This window comes from Leptonychotes weddellii, chromosome 1, assembly GCF_054177405.1.
Source record: "Leptonychotes weddellii isolate Sample4059 chromosome 1, ASM5417740v2, whole genome shotgun sequence".
Classification (NCBI taxonomy): Eukaryota; Metazoa; Chordata; class Mammalia; order Carnivora; family Phocidae; genus Leptonychotes; species Leptonychotes weddellii.
In genome coordinates this window covers 117,545,171-117,563,949 of record NC_138369.1, presented here as the reverse complement: position 1 = coordinate 117,563,949, position 18,779 = coordinate 117,545,171, and the positions used below count along the sequence as shown (strand labels likewise).

Here is an 18,779-nt window from a genome sequence, read left to right as displayed (position 1 = left end):
ATAAGAATTATTGAACTATTAACCATATTGGTTCTTTAGTCTTTAAAACAGTTTTATAACAAATATATAATCAAAGTGAGAATCTTGTATAGCCTTAAAGGAGATATTTGGAAACTGTAATTATGAAAAACAACAACAACAACAACAAACAACGCGGTGTTCAAGGAAATATTTTTCTTTTTAGTGTGAAATCAAAAGCCATCAAATAGTACTGATTTCCAAATTTGGTTAAGAATAATAAAACCCTTAAAACAAGTAATGGCTTCAATTCATTATTCAGAATTGCAAGAGGTAGCTTTTTAGCAATGGCATTTAGAAGACTGCTGTCTCTTACTCAAGGCCCATTTCTTCAAAACATGCCTCAAAAGCTCACATTCACTCCTCTACATTCTCTTCCCTCTTTCCTTTTCCTCAAGGAAAATAAACAACTTTGGAAGATAGTTATAAATATAAATACCTCCATACTGTATTTCAGGGATCTCCAGAGAGGAGATTTCTGTACGTGTTGCCTAAATTTAACTATGAAAATGAGCATACAATAAGAATTACATTTATCAGGTATGGTTATTTTAATAATTTGGTTTATTCTAGTTTAAGAACTGAGACCCCTTTATTTTAATGATGTAGTTACATAAATAACAATATCTGACCAGGAATCTGAAGTTTAGGTTAAGAAGAGTATCAAGTATCTGTAAAAAATGATAAAATCACCTATTTTAACAGAGAGGGTAAATCAGAATAGCACTAATTAATGAACTAAACCATGGTATAGCTGATGTTAAGAATTTTTCCTTAAAAAAAAAAATTTCAGTTTTTTAAGTATGAATCTTTCAAAGAATGTCAGAGGGTAATTGTTTCATAGAAATAATGTCAACACTAATATTTTTCTTCATTTTGACCTCCAGATGGAAAAGCTACTCAAATAACTCAGCAGATTTGAAAATAACATTGGTTTTGTAGTGTTGTATTTATCAGGTATACATGCAGGTCTTGCTACTCACGGCAGCCTTATTAGTTTTTTTAAACGTTCACTTCTATTTGCTCACAGAATTTTACTCAGGAAAGTATAGCTTTTACTGGCAAACAAAGGAATCCAGGCCATTAAAGTTTTCTGTTCCTTTTGTAGTTCACCGCTTTGTTAAATGAGACAGTAGATGTAAGTATCTTTGTCACAGAAGAGGAAGGTGACTTGTAGGTGGTTGAAACTATTCAAAATGTTTTCTTTTGTTGTAGGTGGTGGCAAGTTTCAGGTCTGGGGCTTAGCATCCAGGTCCACCATGAGAAAGGTCAACAGCCCTAACATCCTGTTGATACCCCTATAGTTGCTAGGTATAGCTGAAAAGAGAGCATCCAGAGGAGGCCAGGAATCTAGGGACAGAGAAATGACAAAACAATGGAGGCCAAAGAGGCAGGTCACAGTGGAGGGAGATGACTAGAAGGCCCTAGCCCACGACAACATTTAGGGCTTAGCATCATCCCCTGCCTGATTTGGCAAGGCTCACCACATTTCGATTAGAGAAAAACAACTGCCATGTCAAGACAGAAAAAATAGAAGAGGGATATTATATAACACTTATTTTTTGAACTGATTTTTATTTCAAAATATATGCCAAAGGCAGAAATATATAAGAAAAATATTCAAGGTATACTTCACTCAACCAATGAAAATTCAGTGATAATCAGCAGAAAAAATTGCAGGTCAGGGTAATAACCCCAGCAATTTTACTAAAATCATATTCATGGTTTCAGGGTTCTTCTAGCTTCTTGTTTATAGGAAGAAAGACCAACTATCGCAGGATGATGAGATATTTTCACTCATCACCCTTTTGTAAAAGTAACCGTAACAAGGCCCCTGTTACTAGGAGCGTTCTAAGAAGCCATCTCTCAACTGTATTATACATTTTAATGGACATATTAAAGCAAAGCAGTACCAGATCCATGTCTTATGAAATATCCACTTGAACTTGAACCTTTGGGGAACTTTTATCACAGAGGACATAGTTTTATAGCCTTAGTCTAGTCAGGTCCCAAGTGGATTGATTATCTGCTTTGTGGATTATCCAGGGCATAATACAAATCCAGGCCAGCTCCCCCTCTTTACCCAGTGAGCTCTTCAGCTGAGTTTTCTTCACAGCTCAATCAGGGCATATTTTTAAAAACTAACAATTTTTCTATATTTATCAAAGCAAAATATAGTAAAAATAATCATACGGAGCATCCCAAAACAAAAGTTCTGAATTCTTTTGAATTTCTTTTCAATTAATAATAATACTAAGAGTTGATCTTCAACATTTTTCAACATAATCTTCAACATTTTTCATTTAGAGCAGTTCACTAAAGGAATCTAATTTTAAAAATATGTCTTCCAGAATAATTCAGATTTTTCAAATTACTGTACCTGTTCTTTGGTCTGATTCCACGGTAGAGTTAAGATTTATATTTTAAGTAGTTTTGTTTGAAAGTTTCACCATTTACGATGTTTTATCTCAAATGAGGCAATAGCACCTTACTGACCAGTAATTATAATATACAAATGGCAAATAATCCAAGTAAAAATATAATTATTAGTAGTAAGAATTTTTATCCTCCATAATTACTACCAATCAAAATATTTTGCATATTCCAATAAGGTCTAGAAGTGGTTGTTAGGGTTTACACCTCAAGAGGTGAGTAAATCAAGTCCTCATCAATTCATACTTTTTTTTTATTACAAAGATATAACTATGAAAGTTTATGAAAAGTAAGAAGTGAGAGTCTGATGAATATCAGTCAACAGAAAATTATTCAGTACCACGTCTAAGCACTCATTCATTGGATCATTCAACTCAAGAGCTAGACTTAGATAAGTAATTTGGTGTCTAACTACATTAAGATGTATAAAATGATACACAACTACCTCTTCAAATGGGAAAACTGACTTCAGAAATAACAGAAGTAGTATAACATATTTTCAAGAGAAGGGAAAAGGAATAATTTCTTGAATATAAAATAGGTTGTGAGAATACCTTACTAGGTTAGAATTTGAGGTGAAGTATGATTTAACACTGTAACTCTAAAGAAGACTAAAAAAATATTCAGGGATGGACATATAAAAAATGTAAAGATCACAAAAAAAGGAAGACAAGTAAACAAAAACAGTAAACATATGAGGAACAATGAAGGATTAGGAAAGTAAAAACTGAAAGTCAGGCCAGTTCTCCCATAGCATGCCCCAAGCATGAGAACTTAGCGGATATGTCCCCAGGAAGGTCCAGCGCAGTACTACCTAGTGCACGCAAGAACTGTCCTGCTGGCTGCAAGCCTCAGCTAGCAGGTGCCTACTGTCCTCCCCTCTGTGCTTGCTTTCAGCAAATTCATATGCTGAGCTGACTGAACCCTTATCTTCTTCCATCTGGAAGGACAGAAAAGCAGTAAGTCTCACATTACAGAACAATACTCTCACTGTAAAATAGGTTTAGAATCAAAACAGCAAGTTGGGGTCCACAATCTGCGAGGGAAAATGAATGTTCATACAACACCACATTCATTTACTGTCACAAAAGAGAGCTAGCAGCAGCTTCTTAAGGGGGAATACAACAAAGCACACAAAATTAAGCCATGATTTTCCAGTGCACAAAGTTAGATTAAAACCAGATTTCCTTCAAAAAAATTCAATTTCTTCTATTATATTCCTTGCCACCAAGATTTAGGGTTCTTATTGCAAAGGTATGTATGCCCTTTTTCACAACTCTTATGCTCCCTTCTCAAAAGACTTCTCTACTCGAAGTGAACTTTAACAGAGTAGAAGGGTCACTCACATGGCCTTTCAAATGCTAGACATGTGGGTAAGGGGGGGGGCTTGACTTATTTAACAAAATTAATTTAATCCTTAATTTGAAATGTATCTTTTTAGTGAGTGCTAATTTACACAAATTTTTATTCTTTGCTTTTTTTTTTCTTCTAGGGAGTATGTTCCCATAGCCATGTTAATTTGAACCTTTTTTAAATTGTAAGAAAATGTCCTCAATGAATAAAAAACCCATTTTTCCTCATTTTGTGTTTTCTCAGTCTTAGGACTGACCAACAATTATTTCTATCAAAAAAAAAATGCTATGGTGAATGTCTTACATGTATAAAAAATAAAGTAGAAGTCCTTGGTTTCAAGAGTACAATAAGCTTATGTGAAGAAGATAGATGATTATTATTATTATTATAGCTTTGCCTATAATACAGGGGATGGGAAAATACCCAAAATGAGTTTTCTTTCATTAAAAAAGTTAATACTTTTGTGTTAATGGTTCTTAAGAAGTACTAACCTGATTAAAGATTTGAAAACTCTTAAAGATATTTAATATCTGCATAATTTTCCTCTTTGTCACAACAGTAAACAATTAAGCTGCCATGGATCACACCCAGGAATACTGTTTAATGCAATTAAAAAGAAAGATGTATTCAAAATTCACAGGATGCATAGTAGACAGATGTATGTGAGCACTTGTTCTTCATGCAGCTAAAAGCAAATGCCCACCCAGTGGTCACTCACTGCTTATTTAAACAACTGGTATTTCTGCCTGGCCTTTGGTTGAGCATAGTATTTTTTCTTTTTGTTCTCTGATGCTGACAGTAAGTAAATAGACCACAGTATGTAAAATGATTACCTGATAGGTGAAGAACCTGGAGGCTCAGAGAGGTGAACTGATTTGGTTAGAACACACAAGCCGTAGTACCAAGGGTATCACTAACACCCAGGCCTGCTGTCTCCCCAACAGGGCTCTTCCCCGTTTGCTATACTACCTGATTGGAGAGTGGCTTGCAGCAAAGGCCACCTGACCAGTATATCCTGTTCTCATTGTGTTTTTTCACAGATGAATGTTAAGCTTACTACCTTATCACATTGTTACAGAAACTGGGATCTCTCTAATTTATGATAACCATACATTTTTTTTAGTCTATTATTGCTCAACCCCCCCCCCCAAAAGCCAATATGATATGTGAAAATATGATTTCATAAAAACAGCAAGACTATTCACAATGCAAAAATTATCTTCACTTGACCAAAGAGTTTGCCAGGTGTTCTTTTAAATAACAAGCTCTCCTACTGTCTTAGAGGTAATTAGATATTCAAAGGCACATATGGATAAAATGTGTTATACATATTTGACTCAACCAAAGGTGAAGGAAAATCCTCAAGTTTGTTTTCACTTTAGTTCTTGTTTTAAACAAAATTTAGTTGACTACCACTTAAACATCCATTTTTATATTCATGTACAATTATTATACCTTTGTAATTCAAAGTAGAATATTTCAAAAATCTGGAAGATAGTAAGAATAAAATCGAAAGGTTTGATAAAACTTTAGAACAGCTCAAAATTGTGAACTCACAGAGTTCCATAGGACATTATTTAAGCAATGTTTCGTCAAGGCCATTTGCTTGATCAAATGAACACAGAAACTTGGAGAATAAAAAAAAATTTTAAAAATACAATTAAGAATACACAGGATACTGAGAGGGTGAAAAACTGAAGAGTGTCAAAAGTTAAAAAAATTTTTTTTAGTTATATTACTTTTCCTCTTCAAATAAGACTGGAGTTAAAGTTAATAAATAGCTCTGGTATCTTAATATCAAATGTTTCAGGATTTAAGCTTTCATTCTCTTCCATCAAAAGACATCTCTATACTATTATTTTTGTGGAAACGGACAGAATGGATCTGTCTATGGAGATAAAGATATATATTTAAGAGGTACAAAATATATTGTGCAATTTATAAACGCACTAAACAGTAGCAAGGATATGAAATGCTTCAGCAGCCATTACAGTGTACAAAGACAAATATACACATGTATTTACAGCACAGATTAAGGCAAGATAAAAAATGGGCAACTCTCACTTCTAAGTAACTGAAACTTAAAGCTTTAAACTTTATGATGAATTTCTGTAGCTTAAGTTACTCAACATGCAGGAGCATCCTTAGTTATGAAAATAATATGACAAGCAGAAGCATTAGAATTGTACTATAAAAGGTAGTAAAGGTGTAAAATATATAATAAGATACAGATCTCTGTCCTGTTATGCTGAATTTTCATCTCAAAGAAGAAATGGATATATATTTTTAAGTTTTAATATACATATTAATAAAGGTCAAATTAGAGACAGAGCTGTGCTGACAAAAATGCCCCACTCTTAATTCATGCCTCTGCCCATCTTTTGAATATTGTTTCATTGACCTTTAGCATGCAGAAGAGTTAACAAGGTTCTACTCCTCCTACTCTACCTAAGTTTGCTCAGCTGATTCCTTGCCCTCGACAATGGCTGCAGTGCGATGAACTCGTCACTTAAAGCAACTGTGTTGGAGTACATCTATAAGTGGACAGAAAAGGGATGGTACATACAACAAGTCAGTGAGCTGTATTCATCACCTAAGAGACAGACACAGGACAAACTTTGTAAAGACATCTGTTCCTCCAAGAATAGGAAATATCATACATGGTACACATACATGACTGACATTTGTAGGGCTCTTGGCTTTGCTATCAAAATAATTTATTCTTCACTCTTAATACCACATGGTTATTCTGGAGAAAAACAAAGCTCAAAATAAATGCTGACAACTCTTTTTTTGATGTTTTTCTTGCTACTTTTGGTAAACAATGAAGTACCTGATAACTTTCTAACCACTTCTTCATCATTTGCAATCAGTGGTAATAGCATAAATCTGAAATAACAAAGATTACTGCATGTAGCAAAGGAATAATGTCACACGTAGGATGTGAATAGACCATATACTGTTTTAGCAAAAAAGAAAAAACCCCAAAAAACCCTTTTAGCAGGCTAGAAGATCTCTGAGTGGAAGTAGAGATTTCCCCCTTGGATTAGACCACAACAGAACATCTGGGTCAAGTTATTTAAAAGTGAGTGTAGTGGGACAAAAGGGAGATTAGCTTTCACACCCAGATAAAATGATTAGTTTACCACACGTCTCATTTTTAATCAGTTTTAGCCTATGGTAAAAGAACCAAAATATATATAAAGTACTTTCAACTTCTTCTTGTCTAAGGGTCCACTCTGAGGTAGCAAATATTTCCTATGTAATCCTTTAAGATTAAGTAATCCTATGTAACCCTTTATAGAAAAGGTAGCAAGAACTAATATCACTTTTTCTTATCATTAAGAAAGCTCTATACACATAAGTTTGCAAATGCTCTAATGTAGATTTCTAAAGATAAATGTAAATAAATCTGATTATTTACTTTTATGAAGAATTAAGTTTTAAACATGATGTTGTTAATGTATTTTGGTGAAATATAACTTTATATAGGCCAAGAGGAGGAGAAAAATGTGTTATCCCTAAAGATCTAGAAAAAGTATAAGAGACAATGTATTAAAAATAGTATTCTCTTACTGTAAATATTTATGTCTAAAGATTAGAAAAAAGGCAAAACTTTCTGATATATATTTAAGCAATATATTGCAAAGTAGAAAAGTTAGTAGCATACTGATATAAATATATGCATAGGCAGAAAGAGTAATCAATTATGCAAATTTATCCAGCCCCATTTGGAGATCAGTATCATAGAGCAACATCCTCATTGTCCTTATAGTTATGATGCTTCTGCTGAGAACTCACTACATACAGGCCCAGGGTTGGGTGCTTTATATTCATTATCTCAACGATCACATATGGTAGTAATGACTATTCTGATTTTACAGAAAAGGAAACTGAGGCCGAGGGATGTGACCTGATTAGGGACATACATTTTACAAATTGTTGAAATAGTACTTGAATTAAGATTTTCAGGCTTCAAGAGACCTACGCTGCTTCGGTGGTGTTAAAATGTATATTGGCTAGTATTGAGTTACCAAGACAAATAAATGCTAAAGACATGCTGACATGATCAATTGAAATTAAAGCTAATACATCATTTAGGAAGCCTAACTCAGGTCATTAAGTACTTAGGGAACAGTTATTCTATTTTTGAATATGCAACTAAATTTTCAAAATTTAAAGAAAATTTGCTTGGCCTGTAGCAAACATGCAGAAAAAAATCTCAATCTAGTACAAGTCAAAAAATCTCAACCACGTACAAGTCAAATACACAAAATGGCACATTCAACTAAATAGTTACCGTTTCTTGAGCATCTACTTTGTTACTGAACATTTCATTTAATCCTCATTACAAAGGTAATAAAACAGATATTTCTATCATAATTTTACTGCTCATGAGAAAATTGAGACTTAAAGTTACAGAGCTACCAAGTGTTAGAACTGGGTTTTGAACTGAGAATTATCAGGCCCTAAAGCCTGTATTCTTACACACTATGTAACATACTGTTAATATTTGCTGTAGCTTAATACTTATTGATAAATGTTTAGTAAGAAAATATATTTTACAAAAATCCATTCTGTAAAAATTATTTAGGTTAAAGAACTTATTTCATACTCTTGTTGAAAACAATGTAACCTGAAAAAGTATTACTAGAATTCTAATGTTTCTAAAGACATGGATATATATCCCAATTATATACCTCTGATAGAATGCTGTGATAATGTTACTTAAAACATATTTACTATTATTATCTGGACATAACTTGGTAGTCTTTTTTTTCTTTTACTTGATAGTCTTATATTTAAAAGTCTGAAGTTCCATTAATAACAATATAATTAAAATTTTTTTTGTCAGGAGTCAAAATAGAATTAACTTAAAAATATCATATTTAACAATATTTGTTTTACAAAATACTTGATACAAGAATGGATAATTTCCTATTCTGTGATATAAGCAAATTATAATGACAGCTGTTCATTGTTACAGAACAATTCTAATTTAAAAAGGTATTGTATATAAAGAGTGCTTACCTGTGCCTTTTCAGTATTTGTAGGATGGAGCTGTCGGTCAAATACTTTCTTCACAATATCAAGAAACAGACACATAACAACCATGAGTATTATGGCAAACCAAGCAGAACCACTTGATAGGAGCTGAATAAATACAAAGTACATATTCTGGGAGCCCAAAAATGGCCTGCAAAGAAAGAAGGTAGAACATAGTAGATATTCAGTAATTGTTAATTTTTCTTCTCCATATCAGTAAGATCAACTGAAAGAAGTAAATTTATTATTAGATAGGGTCTCAAAATTATTGAGGGGAATTTGTTCATAATATAATCTATCACAATAAACAGCTGAATCAATATAATTAAAATATAATATAGTCACTCACCAGAGAATCCCTCCATAAAACAAAGAAAATATAAAATAGAATATAATAGATCCCCAGGTAACAAGATGGTTGATCCAGGTCCAAAAATGAGTTTCCAAAGCCATCTAAAAAAAATTTTTTTTAAATCCTTAATACAAGGTAATATTTACTTAAATTAAACCTCTCAGATAAAATTCAAGAATAAAATGTAGTAATTGTAAGTGCCTAACGTTCCTATGGCAAAGTCCATCAGAACAGAAATATTAATAAAAGAGTCCAGTATGGAATTGAATAATTTCAAGTTTATAATGTTTTTCTTCTATGAGGAAGCAGCATTGAAATTTTCATGAGTACTTTATTCTCTACTACATCAGCCTAAAATAACCCATGTTGTCTAGCATTATATACAGAGAAGTAAAGTTTCAGAGATGAATATTGTGGGCTTAATCTTTATTTGGCCATAAAAATCAGCTGAAGCTTTCCAAAATAATGAACTTAAAGTTGTGTTTTTTTATAAAAATTAAAATTAATTAAAATATTAATCAGTGAAATTATTCATGAAAAAAGGGAAAAATATCTACCTACAGTTAAAGAAACAAAGAAAGTAAACTATGCATTACACAGATGCAAAATGTGTCATCCATGTTTCTAATTTCTGCACCATACCTTTACTGTGACTGTAATAACCATGACTGTGAAAACCAAGGTGCCAAATGTCCAGTTTCCAAACATCTAAACAGAAAAAAAAACCAAACATACCAAATCCATCACTGTATTATGTGTTAACATGATGCTAAATCAGATGTAAGGCAAAAAGTACTAAAAATCACTTGCATTATTTAAGACAGTTATATTTGAAATCTGTGACATTAGTAAAGTTAAAGCAGTATGAAAAAAAATCATAAAGCATATTATTATGCTTATTTTATCATGTAAAATGATCCTTTGGATAACATTATCAGATTGGAAGCCCAAAAAGATGGCTTTGAGACTGCGTGACACAGAATGTTTTTAGTTAGAATGATATGGTTGTTAGTGACTGCTTTATTCCTGTCATACAATAAAAATAACTCTTCAATCACAATTATTTTCTGAAACCATTCCAACCAGAAGTTACGAGAGATCACTTGACACTGTATTTCTGGACACAGTGTAGGCAGAGCAGGAGAAAAGAAATTTACACACAAAACCAATACCTGAAAGGAAAGATAATGGCCAATGGAATTTTTCCTCAAAGGATTCTATGTAAAAATGAAGTTAATGCCAGTCAAAGTATTTTTCTGGGATTTATAGCCAAAACTTAATAAGGTTTATTTAAAATGCTGAATCCCCAAAGACTGTCAGGATTTAATTTCCACTTATAAATAAGAACAGAACCAGAAGTTTATGTTAATATTAAGTTTACCAAGTAGTCAGTTTTTACCACTGGTTTAAAAAAGTATTTAAAAGGCTCTGTTTCTTTTTATTACTGGTGTTTAACAATTAGCATTTACTTGAAAAATTACTTAACCTCTCTGTATCTGATTTTTTTCACTTGTAAAACGGGGGAAGAAATTTACAGGTTTCCTTAAGAATTGGGATATGTAAAAATGACAGGGTGCCTGGTATATAATAAGCAATCAATAAAGAGTAGTTACTATCATCAACAATGAAACATCAATGAATAATCCTTCATTTGAGGGTATATTGGGAGTTGATTTTCAAAAGTAATGCAAAAGTCATACTAAACTCATTTTCCTGCTTTTATCATCTCTAGAAATGACCTGGAAATACTAAAAATCAATCAGTGTCACTCAACTCTGCTCTTGGAGGAATGCTTGCTACCTCTTTCAGGGCTTTGGAGAGAGATATTTGATACAGCCAAGGAACCTGTGCCTGGAAGTGGTAACAACCATACATGTCTATCCCTCAGTATTCTGGTTTTACTGGGCCTAGATTTAGGGCTAATGGTATCTTCCTTAGAAACAGGATTTAGGGCTCCCTCTTGCATTCAAGGCCCCAGAGAGGGCTGTAGAAACACATTCACATGGTCTTTTTTGTTGTTTTATAAAATTAGCGAAACTAATATATTTCAAACCAATCAGTTAAGACTCCTGTCTCTTTCCATTCTGACTTCCACTTGAGCCAGTTGATGATAAAGTGAACGGCAGAGGGCATTTTGAGATCAGGCTACAGAGAAGTCGAGCTGGGCACATTACATTGGCTTTGGTTAAGTGGGATGGAACCATTTATGTCACTCAGTTACATTCATGTACACTTATGTTTGTATTTATAGTTCTATTTTTTCCCCTTAAAGAGGGCCTGCCAAAATGTGTAATGTTTAGACTTTCCTAAACCTGGGTCTACCCCTGTTCAGAAGAGAAAGATGCTCAAAACCCTTTCTATCAGAATCTGCTTTTCTTCTAGATCACTTCTTCCAGCTGAATTTGTTACCTATTTAATAAGGCCAAATTTATATTCCAATTTAAAAAGGATCATTATTTATTTGTATACTCAACAAACAGTAATTGAGCATCTTTAAAAAAAATTTTGTTATGTTAACCATACATTACATCATTAGTTTTTTTTTTTTTTAAAGATTTTATTTATTTATTTGACAGAGAGAGACACAGCGAGAGAGGGAACACAAGCAGGGGGAGTGGGAGAGGGAGAAGCAGGCTTCCCGTGGAGCAGGGAGCCCGATGCGGGCTTGATCCCAGGATCCTGGGATCATGACCTGAGCCGAAGGCAGAGGCTTAACCGAATGAGCCACCCAGGCGCCCCACATCATTAGTTTTTGATGTAGTGTTCCATGATTCATTGTTTGCGTATAACACCCAGTGCTCCATGCAGTACGTGCCCTCTTTAATACCCATCACCAGGCTAACCCATCCCCCCACCCCTCTCCCCCCTGGAACCCTCAGTTTGTTTCTCAGAGTCCATAGTCTCTCATGGTTCGTCTCCCCCTCCGATTTCCCCCCTTTCAATTTTTCCCTTCCTAATTGAACATCTTTTATAAGCCAAATACCATTCCAGGCCTTGGGAATAAAGCAGTGCTAAGAAAAAGTTCCTGACCTCATGAAGCTTACATAGTGGAGGAGACATATTAATAAACAAATGTAAAAATATACTTTTAGGTAGAGATTAATGCTATGAAGAAAAGTAAATGTAGGGGAGGTGGGTGTCAAGAAGTGATGGAAGGTGAGGGAGATAACATTTTACTGGAGTGGGCAGAGAGGCCTACTCAACCCAGTAATGTTTCAGCAGACCTAAATGAATAAGGGAGTCAGTCACATGCCCACGGGTGAGAAAAGCATCCAGGTAGAAAAACAGCAGGTGAAGAGGTCCTAAGTCAGGAACAAATTGATCTAGTCAAGGAACAACACAACTAGTACAGCTAGAGTAGAGTGAACAAAAAGAACGGTGGTAGGAAATACAGTCCAATAGGCAGATGGAGTCAGGATGGATGAGATTTTTTTTATTACTGTAATTAGTCACTGGATGATTTTGTGCAGGTCATTAGATATACGATCAAATTTTCATTCTCAAGAGACCACCTGGGCCGCTGTGTGGAGAGGAGACAGAAGAAAAGGGAGTAATAAAAGCAGGAGCAGGAAGAGGCGGTACTACAGTGCGGGAAAGAGATGGTGAGATCCGGACTGTGTGGAGAGAAGTGGAAACAGTCAAGATATATGTGACACTAGAACCAATACGCCTGCATATCAGCTATAAGAGAAGGGAAATAAAAAATGATCCCTGGACTTGCCTGAGCAGTTGGGTAAAAAGTGGTTCTATTTGTTAATATAGGGAAAACTGGAAGGGAAATGGGTTTGCAGAAGCTATAAAATTCTATTTAGCTGTGTAAAGTCTGATTCCTATGTGATTTGTTAAGTGGAGAAGGTAGTTATTTGAATCTGAGGAGAGACTGGCAGAGATATAAATTTAGGAGTTCTCAGCATATACGCAGTATTTAAATGACGGGAAAAATGAGTTTACCTGATGTATGGATAAAGAAGAAAAAATGTCGTAGCACTAAGCCCTGGGCCACTGCTCCATCTAGAACAGTGGTTCTCCAGTGGGGGTGATTTCTCCTCCCAAGGGACATTTGGCTGGGTCTGGAGACATTTCTGATTGTCATACCTGGGGAGGGCATGCGTGTACACTACTGGTATCTAGTGGGTAGAGGCTAAGCATGCTGCTTAACATCCTACAATTCATAGGATGAACCCCAACAATAAAAAATTATTTGGCTCAAAATATCATTAGCGCAGAGGGTGGGAAACTCTGATTCTGGGGGCGGGAAGAGAAGACTGAAAAGGAATAGTCAGAAAGCCAAAGTAATAGAAGCTGAGAGAAGATAATGTGGCAGGTAGGAAGGCTTTGTAAATTGTGCCAGGTGGTTGAGTTCATAAGGGTTGAGACATGCTCTTGGATTTAACAATGTGGGGTTGGCTGGTGACCATAAAAAACATGGTTTTGATGGAGTACTGGGAGTGAAAGCCCCATAGGAGTATGTTCAGGGAGAAGAGAAGGCAGAAAGTAGAAATAGCAAAAAACGGTAACTTCAAATTTTGCTCTAAAGATACACAAAAAAAGGGCGCCTGGGTGGCTCAGTTGGTTAAGCGACTGCCTTCGGCTCAGGTCATGATCCTGGAGTCCCGGGATCGAGTCCCGCATCGGGCTCCCTGCTCAGCAGGGAGTCTGCTTCTCCCTCTGACCCTCCCCCCTCTCATGCTCTCTATATCTCATTCTCTCTCTCAAATAAATAAATAAAATCTTTAAAAAAAAAAAAAGATACACAAAAAAATACAGCAGAAGCTGTGCAGCAAAGCGGTAGGTCAAGCAACTATGGTTTTTATTAGAAGATAGGAGATACTGGAACAGTATGTGACTGGTTGGATCTAATAGAGGACAACAGATTAATGATGAAGAAAAGAGAAAAGATAATTGCAGAAGTAAAGTCCTAGGTTAGGCAAGAAGGAGCTTAAGAATAAACAAAAGATGAAAACTTTTTCTGTATTAGGTTCAACTGAACTATACAGTGATCTATAAGTGAATTACCTTCAATCAGTTGTTCAGTTCTCCAGTACAAACATTCTTTATTATAGATTTTAAAAATTTGACCAATTGCTGGGTGATAACCATAAGAAGCAAGGTATATTTTTCTGTTCTCCTCTAATGTATACTACATTTCATTTTCTATCAGTTGCTGGGAATATTACTAGTTCTTTAAATATCTGTCTCATGAATAAATGAACATACAGGGAAAGTCTATAATGAACTAGATAAAGCTATATTAATCATATAACCTTTTATTCAAAGAAATCTGTATTTACTTACAGGTATTAAATTGCATATGTGTTCTTGAATGACCTGGCTGGTAATAACAGTGGTTAAATCATTTACACTGAAATAAAAGATACTGTATTCTCTGGAGAATACAGATACAAAATGGTATATTTCTAGTCTTAACACAGAGCTCTTACCATTTGATGGTTAGGTTTCAACAGCTGATGACATGTATAGCACGAAAAAGAAATTAATTAAGGACACGAAATAAGGGGAAAATCATCATAATTTCAAGAAAAAAATAGTGTAAAAGATTTATTTTTCTTTCTCTCAAAATTACAACCTGAAATTTCATCTGTTCATTCTACCTTGTATTGCTAATTAATCTGGCAAATGGTCCACACCTAGAAGGGCTGATGAAGGGGTGAATTATTTTTTTTCCTTAATCCTTTCTATCTCATTAAATATTTAATGTGGTGGAATAGTATACAATATATATTTTAGAAGGGTACTAAGGCTCTAACAATTCCAACATCTCCACTGGAGAAGTCTAATTGGAATTATTCTAATTCTGTATTTTTGGAATTTCAATTATTTTAGTTTTGGGGTATAATTGGGTATAATTTCATAAAGAGCAAAAATCATTTATGGTAGACATTTTCCTTTGAGTTCTGTACACTTCAGTAGAACAAAAACGAAATGAACAAGCAAATTAAAAAAACCCTTATTTGGGCCAGATATCATTTTAAATAGTAGTTACCTAAGTTTGTAATTTTCACATCAGACCACTGAGAATGAGTGGAGTAGATATTAGCATTTGAGCTCCTGAGGTAACAGGAACTGTTTTTCTTTAATCCTTCTCCTTGTGAAGCCTGGGCTAAAACCACCAGAGCAGCAGAATGTCATGTAGGGTTGGGATGGGAACTCAGCTACCTCTGAAACTCTTCTGATATTTTCCTCCCTATATCATAGTTTTCTACTTTCACCATGCCTACAATTCCCTCCTTTCTGTTTCCTTCATTACAGTGTTTTAGTTTTCTAATATACTCTTAAGCAAGCCAGCATGCTTTGCCTTTGCATCCTGTAGAAGTCTGCTTTAACTGGAGGTGAACTCTTTGAATCTGAATTGTTCCTCCACCTTCTTTCCTATCTTAATCTTAAGTAGCATCTTCCCCATCTGTAATTTTAAATAGCTTTTTCCCTGAGAGTTACCTTGCTGAGATCACAGAAAGACAAAAGAAGCTACTTCCAAAAACACTCTGAACAGCAACATTGTCAGAGCAAGTGTGTCCCAAGATGAGATGACTTACTCTGCACAGATCAACAGAGGAAGAGATAAATTCTTCTTTAAAAAACAAACAAACCACAGTCATTTGTTTTAGTACCTCTTAATTTACTTAAATAAACATTCTTCATTGGTGTTTACCTCCCAATTATTTAGCTTTTTTATAAAAGTGATTTCATAGGTAGTCAAATTCATAGAAACAGAAAGTAGAATGGTGATTTCCAGGGGCTGGGAAGAGGGGGAAATGGGTGGTTGTTTATAGAATTTCAGTTTTTCAAGATGAAAAAGTTCTGAAGATCTGTTGCACAACAATATGAATATAGTTAACACTACTGAACTGTATTCTTAAAAATGTTTAGTTAAAAAAAGTACCAGATTCTTCTACAAAGCAGGAAAGAATATACAATAGGAAAAAGACTATCTCTTCAACAAATGGTGCTGGGAAAACTTGGACAGCAACATGCAACATAACAAACTGGACCACTTTCTTATATCACAAACATAAATTCAAAATGGATGAAAGACCTAAATATGAGACCTGAAACCATAAAAATCCTAGAAGAGAACATAGGCAGTAACTTCTTTGACATTAGCCTTAGCAGCTTTTTTCTACATGTCTCCTGAGGCAAGGGAAACAAAAGCAAAAATAAATTATGGGGACTTAGTCAAAATAAAAAGCTTCTACACAGCGAAGGAAACAATCAGTAAAACGGAAAGGCAACCTATGGAATGGGAGAAGATATTCGCAAATGACAAAGCCAATAAAGGGTTAGCATCCAAAATATATAAAGAACTTATAAAACTCAACACCCAAAAAACAAATAACCCAGTTAAAAATTGTCAGAAGATATGGACAGGTATTTCTTCAAAGAAGACATCCGAAGGGCCAAGAAGACACATGGAAAAAAAAAAAAAGACACATGAAAAGATGCTCATCATCACTTACCATCAGGGAAGTACAAATCAAAACTACAATGAGGTATCACCTCACACCTATCAGAATGGCTAAAATCAACAACATAAGAAACAACAGGTGTTGGTGAGGATGTGGAGAAAAAGGAACACTTGTGCACTGTTGGTGGGAATGCAAACTGGAACAGCCACTGTGGGAAACAGTATGGAGGTTCCTCAAAAAGTTGAAAATAGAACTATCCTATGATCCAGCAATTTGCACTACTGGGTATTTACAAAGAATACAAAAAAACTAATTCAAAGAGATACATGCACCCCTATGTTTAAAGCAGCATTATTTACAATAGCCAAATTATGGAAGCAGTCTAAGTGTCCACTGATTGATGAATGGATAAAGAGGAGGTACATATATACAATGATTATTCAGCCATAAAAAGAATGAAATCTTGCCATTTGCAATAACATGGATGGAACTAGAGAGTATAATGCTAAGTGAAATAAGTTAGAGAAAGACCAATACCATGTGATTTCACGCATGTGGAATTTAAGAAAACAAAACAAACAAGGGAAAAAAAGACAAAACAAGAAACACACTCTTAATCATAGAGAACAAACTGATGGGTTACCAGAGAGGAGATGAGTGGGGGTGAGGAGGTGGGTGAAACAGGTGATGGGGATTAAGGAGTGCACTTGTTGTGATCAGCACTGAGTTTCATATGGAATTGCTGAATCACTATATTATATACCTGAAACTAATATAACACTGTATGTTAACTGGAATTAAAAACCTTTTAAGTATCAAATTATATATATATATATATTTATTTATTTAGAGAGCACATGTGTACCCATTCGAATGCGTGAGCAGGGGTAAGAGGGACTGGGGGAGGGGGGAGAGGGAGAGAGAATCTTAGCAGGCTCCACACCCAGCATGGAGCTGGACGCCGGAATCAATCTCATGACGCTGAGATCATGACCTGAGCTGAAATCAAGAGCTGGATGCTTAACCAACTGAGCCACCCAGGCGTCCCTCAAATTATGTATTTTTAAATACATGCAGTTTACTATATATCAAATACAACTCAATCAAGCTGTTTTTGTTTTTTATTTTTTTTTAAAAAAGATTTTACATATTTATTTGTCAGAGAGAGAGAGAGGGAGCACAAGCAGGGGGTGGCAGGCAGAGGGAGAAGCAGGCTCCCTGCTGAGCAAGGAGCCCAATGTGGGACTCAATCTCAGGAACCTGCGATTATGACCTGAGCCGAAGGCAGATGCTTAACCAATTGAGCCACCCAGGTGTTCCTCAATCAAGCTGTTTTTAAAAAAATGCTTTCATGGAAGTCAGTTTTTCTATTATTTTTGGAGAACTTAAAATTAAAAAAAAAATATATATATATTTTAATATTTTTAAGTAATCTCTACACCCAATGTGGGGCTTGAATTTATGACCCTGAGATTGAGAGTCACATGCTCTACCGACTGGACCAGCCATGGGCCCCTGGAGGACTTAAAAATTTTTTAAGTTATATCAAGATCTGACTGACTCATTTCACTTAGCATTATGATTTCACTCATTTGTGCAATTTAAGAAACAAAACAAACAAGGGGAAAAAAGAGAGAGAGGGAGACAAAGCAAGAAACAGACTCTTAATTATAGAGAACAAACTCATGGTTACCAGAAGGGAGAGGGGTGGGAGAATGGGTTAAATAGGTGATGGGGATTAAGGAGTGCACTTGTTGTGATGAGCCCTGGGTGAAACATGGTAGTGTTGAATCACTATATTGTACACTAGAAACTAAGATAATACTGTATGTTAACTAACTGGGATCAAAATAAAAACTTAAAAAAATAAAACTAAAGTTTTTGTCAAAAACAAAGTAACATCAAGATCTCTAACAAATATTTTATTAGTGTTACCTTTTGTCAAAATTCTTTAAATGTGATCCTGTTGGATTACAGAGATAATTTAAAGTTTTATGTTAAGCTCATTTTTAGCTTTGAAAATAAGAAGATTGCAATATATTCCCCAAATTACTGTGACTTTTGCTCAAATACTTGATATTTGTGATAAAATGACACTACTGCATTTTAAGAGAAGCCCCAGGTTTTAACTCATATTCCAAACACTATGAGTA

At 34.7% G+C, this 18,779-nt stretch overlaps 1 protein-coding gene and 1 long non-coding RNA gene across 3 annotated transcripts in view; both read right to left on the bottom strand.

Moving 5' to 3' along the window:
• LOC115944840 (uncharacterized) overlaps positions 1 to 18,779 on the bottom strand; it is a 325,497-nt gene that overhangs the window by 169,240 nt on the left and 137,478 nt on the right. The window lies entirely within an intron of this gene.
• Positions 1 to 18,779, bottom strand: part of ATP11B (ATPase phospholipid transporting 11B (putative)) — a 117,260-nt gene that overhangs the window by 9,886 nt on the left and 88,595 nt on the right. The window contains exons 26-30 of one of the 2 annotated variants that reach the window (XM_031041144.2): positions 9,845 to 9,910; positions 9,200 to 9,303; positions 8,836 to 9,001; positions 6,253 to 6,338; positions 3,194 to 3,391 (exon numbers count right to left, since the gene is read on the bottom strand). In XM_031041144.2, the coding sequence (XP_030897004.1) occupies positions 3,307 to 3,391; positions 6,253 to 6,338; positions 8,836 to 9,001; positions 9,200 to 9,303; positions 9,845 to 9,910 (507 nt within the window). In that variant the 3' untranslated portion in view covers positions 3,194 to 3,306. Of the gene's footprint in view, positions 1 to 3,193; positions 3,392 to 6,252; positions 6,339 to 8,835; positions 9,002 to 9,199; positions 9,304 to 9,844; positions 9,911 to 18,779 lie in introns of those variants that run through there. The other variant, XM_006745182.3, reaches the window with a different exon arrangement.